The following is a 13,702-nucleotide window of genomic DNA, read 5'->3' as shown; positions in this document are numbered from 1 at the left end:
GGAATAAATAGAAGAAGAACTGGGCAGTTAGCATGAGCGGCGATAGCCACTGTGGCTGAACAGACAAAGAAAAGAGACACTGTTTGACTGCCAAGTGATCTCTGAGAAGTGCAAAAACACCACAGCAGTGATCACTTATCACCAAAGATGTCGCCAAAATAACCCAAAAAACTCCCCAAAAAACAAGAAGCTCACAGATTACCCCTTTGACTTTCATTTGACATGCATCACATTGGACCTAATGATTTGTTAAACATCCTGACTTACATCATCATGACATTAGATAATATGAAAAGCTGCAGTTTATAAGATTTGAAGCAATGAAATACAGTATCCTTAATATCTTTAGTAAATGTTTTCATAAACTGAGAGAGATTGGAAAATAAAGCTCCTCTGAGAAAATGCAGTCATCTGTGAACTTTGTTTTGCCTCACTGCAGCGCTTTCAAAATCTGGCATCTAGGTCGGCCACCAAAAAACGGTGCTTGTCGAAACTCGTACCCTTCTGTCCCTTGGGGACATAGCAAACAGGATCACGAAATTGATGTGTAGCTAAATTGTTTAGAACGCATGTACTGTGATGTTATCATGAACTATGTTTATCATGGAATAGAGACATTCATTTCATGCATCATTTAGCCAGAAGATGATACAGTAGCTATTAACAATGTCAGAATCAACATACTGTCCAAACAAATGTCCTCCAGAGGCAGTAATTTCCCGGAAACTCACAAACCACAGCCTTAACGTCGCGTGTGATATTAACCTACCATTTCCCCTTCGTCAGGACAAGCTGTGATTAGATTTAGTTGGTGCTAACAATTCATGAACTGCCCTCGGCTACGACTGTGGAATGCCCAGGACACATGTTACTTAGCTGTAACTTCTATTAAATAAGGCAGTAAATCTGTAACTGTATATTTCTGTAAAAAGATACTGTCATGTTTTATTTGAGCACAATGTAATGATGTTTACTTCTGTTTATGTTGTGTTCATGTTCAATCAGGAGACGAGAGAGAGACTTATGACCCTCTGCTGGAAGACGCATTCAGTGATTGTTTAGTTGTGCTACTTTTCCCTTAAAGGGGCCCTATTATAGATAGATGTTTAATGAAGACATTGCTAAAAGTTGATTTTGTCTTGAGTGGTTAAGTCATTTTCAAAAATCTATCCTTTTTTTTTACAGGTTTCTGTCTTATCAGTCAAGTTTGAAGCATTTGAACTGAAGAAGCTGTTATTGTCAGCCAATCAGGGTCCAGTATTGTGACTGGTGTGCCAGTGAGGACTTTGTCTTCAAACTGAATTAGTAAACACCCTTTTAACTAAACTACATTTACTTGCAAAACACCATGAAGAACAATATTATTATCCTGAGCCACAGTAGCTATATTTGAAAACAAAATCATGAAAACTGAATACTACGGGGCCTTTAAGATTTAACAATAAAAAATAACATCATCAAAATAATAGAAGGCATTTTTAATAGACATTGCACATCAAAAAGTATGCACAGTATGCATATGGAGAATTGGATTGACATTTAGCACTGTACTGTACCCTGCAGCAGTGTTTAAACCATATCTTGCAATGAGCACTAATCCCAAATAGAAGGAGGAGATTAACAGATGGCTTTACTATATGGAGGCATATCTTAATGTCTCTTAATCAGAACACTGCGAGATGCTCGGCTCATCTCACAGCTACACTCCGCACAATGGGACAAGCTTAATCACATCAGGCTTACAGTGTAGTCATGCTGTCAATAAACAGCAGCCATAGCATTTCCAGTGCACTCTAAAGGGTACTAGAAGTAATTTGGCATTCAGCCTGACCAGCAGCCAGCTACCCTTAAAAAAAAAAAACCCCAAAAAAACCTTTAGCTTTGAGCGTGGAAGTGATCTGTGGGATGAACAGTGGATCCTAGCTGCATCCCTGGGTGTGGGCATGGCTGTGGGCTTCGCTGTGGGTGGCCCCCATGGACCTGGGCTAATTGTTTCATATCAGAGCGGAGCGAGGCTGAGATCAGACCACCGGCAGCTCTGATTCAGGCAGTTCAGCAGGCAAACAGGGCATGCCAGGAAACACTTACAGTGCATATACCCCGCCCCGACACACTCACACACACACACACATACATGTGCACACACACTCCATCCGTCATACGTGACCATGACAGATCACAAGTAGGGCTGCAACTAATGATTATTTTCATTATTGATGAATCTAACGGCTATTTTTTCGATTAATCGATTAATCGTCTGTAAAATGTAAAAAAATAATGACAAATGCTCATCACAAGTTCCCAGAGCCTATAGTGATTCTTAAAATTGCTTACTTAGTCTGACCAGCAGCCAAAAAAAACACCAAAGTATTCATTTTATAATTATATGAAACAGAGAAAAGCAGCAAATCTTAGTATTTGTGAAGCTGTAACCAGCAAATGTTTGGTGTTTTTACTTGATAAATTACTAAAATGATTAACCGATTATCAACCTTATAATCGATTAATCGACTAAACGTTTCAGCACTAATCACAAGCAATATCTATTTTTTTTTTGTTCATGCTTTTTGAGCAAGCACTGGTCAGGCAGTTGTGGCTGCTTCAATGTAAATGTATCATAAGTCCATGTATAAAGAGTTTTGTTGTTTTATTGTTAGTATTCGTGTTGTGTTTACTGAACCAAATGGAGACGAAAATGTAGACACAAAAAGTGTTTACACAGTATAAGAAGCCATACTGGATTTTAAGGGAAGCTAGTACTGCTGACTGTGTGGTGGACTTGGATGGATACAGTAGTGAGTGGGCAAACACAACAGGCAAACACATCAGCATACACAGCACTCCTTTCTAAGAGAGCACGCTGCTCCAGGCCTATAGTTCCCAGATCTGTCACTAGAGCAAGACTGGGAAATAACAAAATCCTCCCAATGCACACAGGACTGTTAATCACCAGGCATCCCTCCCCTACTGCATTTTCAAGGCCTGTTTGACTTAAAGTAAACACATCCAGGAAATGTATTCAGTGGCTCTAAACATTTATATGGGGGCCTTGTGCTTCAAACAGTTTCATGGCCAACACATCTTTCAAGAAGGTGCTTAGTGAGTCATTTGTTAAACCCACGATAATAGGGCACAGCAATGCATGGCATGCCACAAGCAGCAAGGCCGTATCACTGTTTGTTAAACCTTTACTTTCTCTACTCACTGTGTCATATATAGACAATATAAGGTGGCTGCTAGTTCCTGATCTGATGAAATTGAATGTCTGTGCATTGTAATACAGTACTAATGTTTTGTAAACTCTACTCTGTGACCTATTTCTGTGCTGAATACATTTGCTGATACAGGTATGAAAAGGGGCAGGCTGAAAAGCTGGATGTAAAAGAGAGAGAGAAAAAAAAAAAAGACACATCATCTAAAATATGAATACCCCAAAAGCTTCCAGTCCATGCGTGCATTATGGAAAATCATTTTTCCGAATCGCTGGATAAGTAAGCTCTCATCTCTCCTTCTTTCCCATTTCTCCAATTTCATCTAAAAGAATATCCTTTGTTAATCTGGACTCAATGAGCACCGTTGTTAAGTGCTGCTCACTCTGCACTCCCAGCCAGTCATAATCCATTGTGTTGTTTGCCCCTCGCTTGGTGTACATTTCCATCGCAAATTCCAATGTGAACAGTCAATAACACGCACAGATGTAGTCATTGTAGAAGAGCCACTTTTTAATGCAAAAGAATGCAATATGCTGGACTACTGCTGCACTTTTGCTCTATCCCCCAGGGAAACATCAAGTTTTGCTCTCTGTTTAGCCATTGGAGGCTATAAGGAACGGTTTGGTAACTAGTTGGCTGAGAGACATTAGTGTTTTGTCTTACAGTTTACTAATTTTGCTCTACTCTATTCAATAAAGCATTGTCTGCAATATTAATACCGGATAGACGCAGGATAAATGCATAAAGGGGGATTTCTACAATGCCTGCCACTGACTGCACACTCAGTTATTTTGCTTCACCCAATCATCATGAGTTGTGAAAAACATATTAACCTCAGGGTTGATATAAACATGAACACCAGGACTTCATTTCCTCCTCACCGTCTTGCTGCACTCATCAGTTTTATGTAGAACACGCTACTCCAGAGTCAACATCAGTAAAAATGAAACGGTACATGATAATGATGTTCCCTGACCTCTTTTAGACAGTCAATATAATCCATGATGTTGCTGCGTCTTGCCTCCCATCACTTCCATAGCTGTACTGCACCTAACAGCATGCAAGCCAAATATATGGAGGGCTAGGCTACCCAGCAAATTAGTACTGGGAATAAAGGGAAATCTATTTTTATTGTGAGCCTTTTGATCTTTATCCATTCTGTGGATAAAAGGCCCAAACAGATAAATTTAAAATTACATGACGTATTATATCTAGTGCCCAATTCCAGTGATGACAATAAATATATTGACATAACAATCAGTGCCTTTTTATGGTTTTGCTGGAAAAAAATATTACACTGTTTATTTTTCCATTTAGTGTCTAAAGCAAACCTAAAGCAGAAACATCTGCAAGCTCTCACCCTTTTGACATTCTATTGAAACACTCCTTGGGAAATATTTCATAGCCTGTAGTCTAGTTGTTGAACTCCCCAGTGCCCAATGAAAGAAAACAACAAAATAAATCTCACATCTCACTGGCTGTGCCCTTAACAGATGCCATACAGGAAGCCAGTCCTATCAGCACTAGCAGGCACACAGAAAGCCCTCTTGTGTTTCACTCTTCAGTTTCCCAACCCCATTCTTTGCCATGCCCTTCTGTTGGGGGACCGTATGCAAACTACAGTATATCTTCCTATAGTCTCAGTAGACAAGGGGAAGGTGTTTCTTAGCATTTTGTTCACAGATTTTTAGAAATGAAGCTTGAAATCTATTCAAAATAAGGTCATATAGCTCTTTTCTTGGAGAACAAAAAGGATCTTGGTTGGTCTTGGAATGCCTTTTTCGATTGTAGGCCATTTTCACACAAAAATGTTCCAGTGATGATCAAGTGAAAACTCATCAATTATGTGGCTACAATATGAGAAACCTCTTTCAATGACATGTAGCATTCTCTTGAGAATCGTATTCATGTAACGCTTAAAGAAAACTGAATTACCTGCGCTGTCAAGTGAAACTACAGTGCATATTAAATAGGTTAAACAAGCCACAGAGCGCTTCCATCTGTTTGAATGAGATGCACAGTAGAGATGTTGACATGGTTTTCGGCAAATGTGAAACATCCCCGTGGCCTAATGACCCCAAAACCATTTCCTCTGAATGGATTGCTTGGCAAACAAGCTTTGTGGTCCGGTGTCATCCCTTCTTCTTCAGGCCCCTTTAATCAACACAATCAGGAGCCTAGAGTTTATTCCCCTTGTTTTTAAAATATGTCCTTTCAGCTGCACTATTTGGTCTGCGTTTTGTAACTGTAGATCAATCAAAACCCCAATTATTCTTTCATCATCATCATCATCATCATCATCATCATAGCAGCAGCAGCCGCATTATCATTGCCATCATAATCATCATTATCATGATCCCCACCATGACTATGACCATGACCATCATCACCATCATCCTCATCATCATCATCACTCCCCAACTCCCACTCCCACCCCCAAAAACTCACCGCTATGCGCGTGGAGATCTTCTGCTCGCCCTCTGACCCCTGCGGCTTCTGCTCTCCGTTGGCCCTGCTGTACTCTGGAGGTTGCTGGTTCGACCCCCGGCTGCCCTTGGCCTTCCGGTTCCCAGGTCCTTGGTGGACTATGTTGAGGAGGTGCAGCGTGCTCTCGTGCTCCCGGTCCGAGCTCTCGGCCTGGCCCCTCTGGTAGCGGTTCTCACAGGTGGAGTGGTGCCTCCTGCACAGCTCTATGCGGGCGCGTAAACGCTCCACTATGGCGCTGTGCAGCTGCGGGACAGCGGAGCCCCTGGAGGTGGCCACCGGCCCGTTAACGACCCCGCCGGGCATGGATCCTATGCCGACACCCAACATGGGTACGAATCCCCCCGCAGCGGACTGAGCGGGAGTCGCCTCTCCCATGCCCAAAGGTCCCCAACAAGTTTACACAGACTGAGGTCCACTGAGCTTATGAGGGACCACAGTACGGGCATGGAAGACAACAGAATGTATGGACTCAGCTATGAACCCATGTAAAAGAAATGTACTAAATCGCACGCACGCACAAAGTCCCGTGAGAAAAAGAGCTGTTGTAATCCTATGACAAATTGTAGAAGGGTATTACACAAGTATCACTTCAAGCGGGGATATAATAGGCAATAGTGATACCAAAGAAGATAAAAAAAACCACCATGAAGTACGATAAGGTCCCTATAAACTCATACTGAGTACCACAGACACATTGCAAACCCCTATAGGGATGTTATAGGATTATATTAGTGATTTTTTTCCTCGGGGGTGGCACTAGGTCAGCTTATAATTAAAATACAGATGATTTACAAACACGAAAAGCTCATGGACTCAAAGCTGGGACGAACCCCCTCTTGCTTAACCGCTCGACCTCTGCTCACAAATAAATTATATTCAATATGAGTCCTTTGGATAATTCAAAACCATATCACGCAGAACTTCTGTTTCACCGATGGATTTAGCACATACATCCCTGGCACACCGTCAGCTTACTTTACCTCAAAATGTGCCACACTCAAACAGTAAAAAAAAGAGTAAGACTACGAACTATAAATTCAAAGTGAGCAAATAGTCACCAAAATAGGAGAAGCTACGAGACAAATCCACTAAACTTCAAGACTCACGGCATGTTTTTTGGGGAAATGAGTCCTTTTTCTCTCGCTCTTTCTCCATCCGGATCTGGTTGCAAATTACCAATAAAACAACGCAGCCGAAACCGTTGCGTAAACCGATTGAGATCCGTCTCAAGTAGTCCATTGACAATCGTTTGTCCGAGTGGTGCACCGAGGCAATTGCGGAGCTACTACACAGACCCTCATTGTATGAACATTCCTCTTTAGACATGACACACGGATATGGATACTGGGGTCCAAACGCACACTCTAGTGGAGCGAAGAATGAACTGCCCCGAAGAGGCATATGGCCCCAGAATAAACTGACAAGGATAGGGGAAATGACCTCGTGTTGGTTTGTCAGTCACATGACACTCAATTTGCGTTGGAAAATATAGATAAATTAAGCCAGGGATGTAGTGGTCGATCAAAAGGTGGGTAAACTGCGCTAGGAAAGGCATGTATGTTTTTTTGTTCCTCAAAAGATCCTAACCTCTTATAACTTACACCAGTCTGATATTGTTTACTATGATGTGTGGGCTACTATAAAGGATTTATGTCAGCCTATAAAGATGAGGAAATGTATTTTGCAAGTCAAAGGTTTTGGTTTTACCCCCCACTACATCCCTGGGTAAAGCACTAGGCTATATTAATTCATTCATTCATTCATTTTCTTTGCATGCTTACTCCTGTTCAGGGTCACAGTTGGCTTGAGTCTATTCCAGCAGCATTGGGCACCAGTCCACTACAGGTCTAACAGATAGACAGACAACCGCTCACACTCACATACAGTACTACTTACCTATGGGCAATGTAGAGTCTCCGATCCACCTGACTGGCATGTTACTGGAACGCAGGAGGAAACCAAAGCACCTGGAGGAAAACCATGCGAACATGGGAAGAACATGCAAACTCCACACAGAAAGGACCAGAGTTCAATTCAATTCAATTCAGTTCAGTTCAATTCAACTTTATTGTCATGAAAAGTGGACTGTGACCTCCCAAATGGTGCAAAAAGGCAAAAGAAAAGGGGAATACCATATATTAAATAGCAATGTAAAAGGATAAATCAATAAAATAAATAACCTGGGCAGCAATATAGGCTGAAGAGTGGGAATGAAACCCAGATTCTTCTTGCTGTGAGGCAGCAGCACTAACCACTGAGCCACAGTGGAGCCATTACACAGTCAATAAGGAAGTGAAAGCTTTACTGGAGTAGGTAGGGGTTCAGTGTCATGACAGGGACGGACACACTGGCTGTTCTGGTAATCAAGCCTTTGACCCTTCGGTTACGGGACGATCTCTGCAACACCCAGACCACCTTGCTCACCTGGAAGTGGGATTCAAACCCGCCCAGACATTCAGATACCAGAAGCCCCTTTACTGACTCTGGCGGTCTTGAAGCAACTTGGCATCGACTGCAGCCCATGCTTTTAATTTCATTATTGATGGCTGAGGTGACTATATATGACAGCTCATATTGTTCACCTCCGGCTTAGTCCATAAGAGCCATGAAGTTATCATTATCACGAACACATGGGGATGGCAGGGGAAGATACTCCCGAGAAGGCCTGCAGGAATCCTTGACACTGTGAATCATAAAGTAGCACATTCATCATTTACAGCAGGACTCCTGTAGGACATCCTGCTGGTAAATAACTGAGCAAAAATGAATGTTTTAGACTGTTGAACTATCGGTTCAGTAAAAAGTGGATTCCTGCAAGGGTTTTGTTTTTTTTTAGCCCGCACATAGTATAGGATTTTGTATAGTCCTGCAGGAATTTGAAGAAATCAGACAATAAAAATCCAGCAAGGCATGCAGCAACAAGATCCGACACGCTGCTGTCCAAGAATTAAGATCTCTGGCAGGGATATAGAAATCCTGTTGTACGTGCAGGGGTAGGATTCAGCAGAATTTCAAAATGTCCAGTGGATTTTATATTGTTGTACAATAATTCAAAAATCCCACAGGACAAACAGGTATAATATCCAGAGGAATTCCCACAGGAGCCTATTTTGTTTTTCAGGATTTTGTAGAATTTTTAAACACTTGCACCGGTCAACTATCCAAGTATAAATTCCTGAAGGATTCAAGGAGAAGTATTTTTGTAAGGATGTTCTTGTGTATAGTAAGAGTCTCTAATCATTGTGCAGACAAGAGTTGCATTTTTAGACTGAGCTATTGGGTCGATATTGGTCTTTTATTAAATATCTGATATCAGCCAGTCAGGGTTGTCCAGCACTGATTATGGAGGTTCCTCCCAGTCTGTAAGACCTGTAAGCAAAGAAACTGCATTTTCCTTGCACATTTCCTTTATTCATTTAATTGTTCAATTTCACTTTTTGCAAATCAATGCTATATTTAAAGGCAGCAAGACTGGAGTTTCAGATTTTCATAGATTTTAATTTCTTAAAGAGCTGCAAACCCACCTAAAAGAATATCATTAATCTGGTTTTCAATAGAGAGTTTTAGCATCCCATGATGGTCTAAAAGCTTTTCCACCTCGACAAGAAAATCAAATCTGGGGGAAAATTTGAATACGTCATTTTTTGGCATGAAAATGGAAAAATGTAATGATATTGAATATCGGTACAAAATATCGGCTATTGGTGACTTCAGTCTAAAAATATTGGTATCCATATCGGCCTTTAAGACCATAGTAACAGTAACTTGTCATGTCAATACTTTTGGGTCTATGGTTGCATCTTCTGTCTTTCACAACAGGGGGCAGCAGCCATTCAGCCACTGTGCATCGCAGCGTCCATTAGAAGTGTCTATTAGAAGTGTCTGGGTGAGTAATGACATAGTGGTTATCAACAGCGGTGTTGTGGTTTATATTTAAAGACAAGCTCCGACACAAAAGTTCCACTTCTTGATTTATTCTATGTCCACAGTTTAAGTCTACCATAATACAGGAACAACAAAGTCTTGTATTCTTGTGTATCTCAAATGTACTGTACCACATTACCATCGCACTGGCATCGTTTGTCATATTGCTCCACAAAATCAAGACGGTTTGCATACATCAATGTTAGTAGAGAGACAGTTTCCTTGTTTTTTTTTCCTTTTTACACTTATCAACTGCAAAACACACAATAAATTAATAAATTAACACACAAGCAATCTACAAATGCTTTACAGTAGTAGCAATAACAGTGGTTAAAAAAATGATCTCTACTAGTACAGTATGTCAGCCCAGTGACAGTCTGACAGCAGATCTGAGCAGTGTTCTCCATCTTGCCCAGTCAGGCTGTCATTTAACATACTACAACTCACAATCTACCACAACACATACACAGCTCTTTCGCTTACAACGAGTCTCTCTAGATAATAAATTACACATCCATTTCACTTCAGAGAGTGACAGGGAGACAGGCTTTTTTTTTTCAGTCTTTTCTTTCCTCTCTCGCTCTCTCTTTGTGAATCACAGTTCACCCGGGAAGGGCTTTGCCAGTGCAATTTAACTGCCAGCCTCCCCACTGAAAGCATGGATCCTAAAAAAATTCAATTCTGGAATTTGAAACATAATAGAAATGCACACTGTGACAAACTTAGCTTAATTTAGCCTGACCCCCATCCATATGAATATCACCTGCTTACACGTATCAGTAAAAAATAATGATAAAAAGAATACAAAAAGCAGTAAAAATGGTAGAAAAACATTAAGACGTGAATCTTAATGAAACCATCAATAATACCATCTAGCACTGCATGGCCACACTAGTCATATTAAGTTCAAATAGGGATTACCCCTTGAGTGGTTCCAGCCCACAATGAAATACTGGACTTAATTTGGACTACAAAAACCATAATTCAATTGTCTTAAACACAATATGGCTGTTTCTTTAGTAACATTGTGAATAATTATATTTCTGCAAGGAAAAGAACACACACTCTAAACTGAAATAAAAATATAAGGCAATTTAATTATATCATTAAAAAAAAGGAGAGAAGTTTGGGGAATCGGATAACATTCTTTCCTCGACAATTTTTAAGTTATGATCATTGGCAAATCTTCTTCGTGGCAAGGTGCTTTTGCAAGAAAAGCACAACGTTACATTACTGTAGTGCACTTTCTGTCTCAAACAAGTGCTTCAAATTGCTAACAGTAAATAGCCGACTCTCTACACAAGATGTGCTGCAAATACTTCATTCTATCAATATGTATTGGAAATAATTACTCATAAGAGAAATGGTTGTAGTGTGTGGCATATTAAAGACCTTTCATATAAATCAGTGAACACATGACTTGGGTACGTATGGTCAATTTTTGTTGAATTCTGTAATACATAAATATGCTATCCTCGTCCTACTTAGCTTGTATTTATGGGCACTTTAATGATCTTCAGAGAGAGAGAGAGAGAGGGAGAAATAGAGAGAGAGAGAGAGAGAGAGAGAGAGAGAGAGGGAGAGAGAGATAAAGTGAGAGAGAGAGGACATCATCTGAACTCCTTGGAAAGCTTACCTCCTGCATTTTCATTTTTTATCCCTCAAACTCACCGATTACCTTGGTCAGTGCACATTTACAATGAAATGCATTATAGTATTATGTGAAATGAATGAATGACGACTGAAGTCAAAACTAGAAAGACACTAGATTGTTTCTTCTCATCTCGGTTTGTGTTTTCTTTATACTGTACATCTAGATGTTACTGGCTTTTGTACCTGCATTTAAATAATTGGCGTGCCATCCTGGGTGACAGCTTTTAAATACGGTTCGAGTTCATACTTAATTCAAACCGAAGCAACAGTCATCTGAAGTTATCATTAGGGCTTCTGACACGGGCCTTTTTTTTTTTGTAAGGCTGTATTTTTTCCTCTTACCAGACATGCACTGCTAAGCTGAAATGATTGCCTGCAGTGAAAATAATCTCTTCACTGGTTCTGCAGGACTCAGCACAAATGATAGATTGAAGTGAAAAGAGAGAGCCTGCCTGCCTGCATGCCAAAATGAGAGTGCATCTTGGCATTCCTGAGACCAGTAATCGTACTCCTACATTAATATGGTTATTGACCAGTTAGACCCTGCTACTCTTTTAAATGGCAGCAATTTGGTAAATAACCTGCGAAATGCAAAAAACGTGCGACTGTTGCAGAGCGCCCTTGCAGTGGGACAGCTTCGATGAAACACTTGCGCTTTAGAGAAGATCGATTGGACTTCATAAGTCGGGATGATATCATTCATATGCAATATCAATTGTCCATATGGTGTAATAACAGTCTCCATGAAGAGCTTTGGCAGGGCGCTTCACTGTATGGCCTGATATCCTGCATGTGTTAGCAGCGCACTGCAGTGATAATTGTCACAGAGAACAGGCATAAGATAGGCTATGGCTTTTTGTCCCAATGTTTTTAGTCTTTCACAAGCCCAACAAGTGTTTGTAATTGTGATAGAAACATGATACTGGGGATGCTTGAAATAAGATGGGAGTTTTTTTTTGTGTGTTTATTTGTGCAGGTCAGTGTCAGGACTTGACCCCCTTGGCGGGTTCAGTAGACTGACGCACATCGGTCCACTCCTGCATGGTGTTCTGCAGCGCCTGGGTCTTCTCCTTGTCCACCTGCACGTAGTCCACCTTCTCGTCTGAGGTCACGGAGGATGTAGAGGGCTGCGGAGCGATAAACAAGACAGGAGTGACACACTGGCCCGCGGGCGTTCTGCATCACGGCAGAAGACAGGAACAAACAGTGAAACGAATAAGGTCTCTACATAATTGTCTGTTTACTTTTCTGTGCGGGCTCGGTGACCCGGGCTGGAAGTCCAGAGCGAGATAGTCCACGTTGCCGCACTTCCTAGGGGCGGGGCTGCTGGTGCCACTCACGGCCGGGGAGGTAGACGCTGGGTTCTGCTAATGGGGACAAGAGGGAGGATTTACTCACACGGGGCTGCGGTAAGTAAAGCGCAGCATACAAACAAGTGGATCATTAAAACAAAGGACACAATGTGCTCTCCCTGATCTCCCTGCAGCTACTGGGACTCACCATAGCCACATAATTCTCCTCACTGTCTGCAGAGTCAGTGCTGGTGATGCTTTGTGTGGAGATGGGTCGACAGTGCTGGGAGGACATGGAGTTCATAGAGGGCCTAGAGGAAAGCAGACAAGGACTGTGAGTGCTTCTACCTTCAGAAACAGAATACAGCTGTAATCTGTACCATCAAACTGTGTGTGTATGCGTGTGTGTGTGTGTGTGTGTGTGTGTGTGTGTGTGGCCTAGGGCAACCTAGCTTGAATGACTGATATGAGACTCACATGGGCCGTGTCCAGGACATGGTGACTGGGCTCTTAAATGGCAGCTCATCAATGATCCCATTGTTCCTCAAATCAAGAGGTGTTGGCTTCGCTGTAGAAAACAAGAGCAGACACTGTCACCACAAATCATTGTCTTGCTGTAAACAATACACAATGCAGGCTAATGAGCTGAAATGAAGCCAAAAATGGTGATAAAAAAAGCCCCCAAAAAACAGTGAACCCTTTGCTCTGATAACAGAGAGAGCTTTTGCTGTCAAAGACTCACATTTCCTGTTAGGTTTGAGGTTGCGGTTGATGGGCGGGGGTGTGACATCACTGAGGCGGCCGGGCCGGTGACACAGGGAGGCGGTGCTCCCCTTACGGGCAGGTAGTGTAGCAGAGAATCCTGGGAAATCAAAGTGATGTGGCCCGGGGCTCATAGGAATGTAGATGTTCTTGGGACTGTCAGCCTGGGCAGCGCTGAGCGGCGAGGAGCCAGGATTCATGGGCACATAGTTGTCGTCTGAGTTGCCGCTGTCTGAGCGGGTCAGAGGGGCTTTGGTTCTCTGTGCCAACACACACACACACACACAGACAGCTCTCTTAGACACTCTGGACTCAGTATTGCAGGGAAAACTACAACACTCAACTGGAGTAAATAAAGCAGAAATGTATTTT

General features: G+C 41.8%; 2 protein-coding genes across 3 annotated transcripts in view; both read right to left on the bottom strand.

Moving 5' to 3' along the window:
- maml2 (mastermind like transcriptional coactivator 2) overlaps positions 1–6,943 on the bottom strand; it is a 35,889-nt gene extending 28,946 nt beyond the window's left edge. The window contains exon 1 of the mRNA XM_071917514.2: positions 5,661–6,943. Coding sequence (XP_071773615.2) covers positions 5,661–6,074 — 414 coding nt within the window. The 5' untranslated portion in view covers positions 6,075–6,943. The remainder of the gene's footprint in view (positions 1–5,660) is intronic.
- A 2,714-nt stretch (positions 6,944–9,657) lies between these two features.
- The window catches only part of gab2 (GRB2-associated binding protein 2), a 42,817-nt gene continuing 38,772 nt past the window's right edge, over positions 9,658–13,702 (bottom strand). The window contains exons 6-10 of one of the 2 annotated variants that reach the window (XM_071917510.2): positions 13,311–13,590; positions 13,046–13,136; positions 12,777–12,879; positions 12,521–12,643; positions 9,658–12,403 (exon numbers count right to left, since the gene is read on the bottom strand). In XM_071917510.2, coding sequence (XP_071773611.1) covers positions 12,260–12,403; positions 12,521–12,643; positions 12,777–12,879; positions 13,046–13,136; positions 13,311–13,590 — 741 coding nt within the window. In that variant the 3' untranslated portion in view covers positions 9,658–12,259. The remainder of the gene's footprint in view (positions 12,404–12,520; positions 12,644–12,776; positions 12,880–13,045; positions 13,137–13,310; positions 13,591–13,702) is intronic. The other variant, XM_078284129.1, reaches the window with a different exon arrangement.

This window comes from Centroberyx gerrardi, chromosome 6 (genome assembly GCF_048128805.1).
Source record: "Centroberyx gerrardi isolate f3 chromosome 6, fCenGer3.hap1.cur.20231027, whole genome shotgun sequence".
Classification (NCBI taxonomy): Eukaryota; Metazoa; Chordata; class Actinopteri; order Beryciformes; family Berycidae; genus Centroberyx; species Centroberyx gerrardi.
The sequence above is the reverse complement of the archived record's forward strand: the minus strand, read 5'-3'. Positions and strand labels throughout refer to the sequence as shown.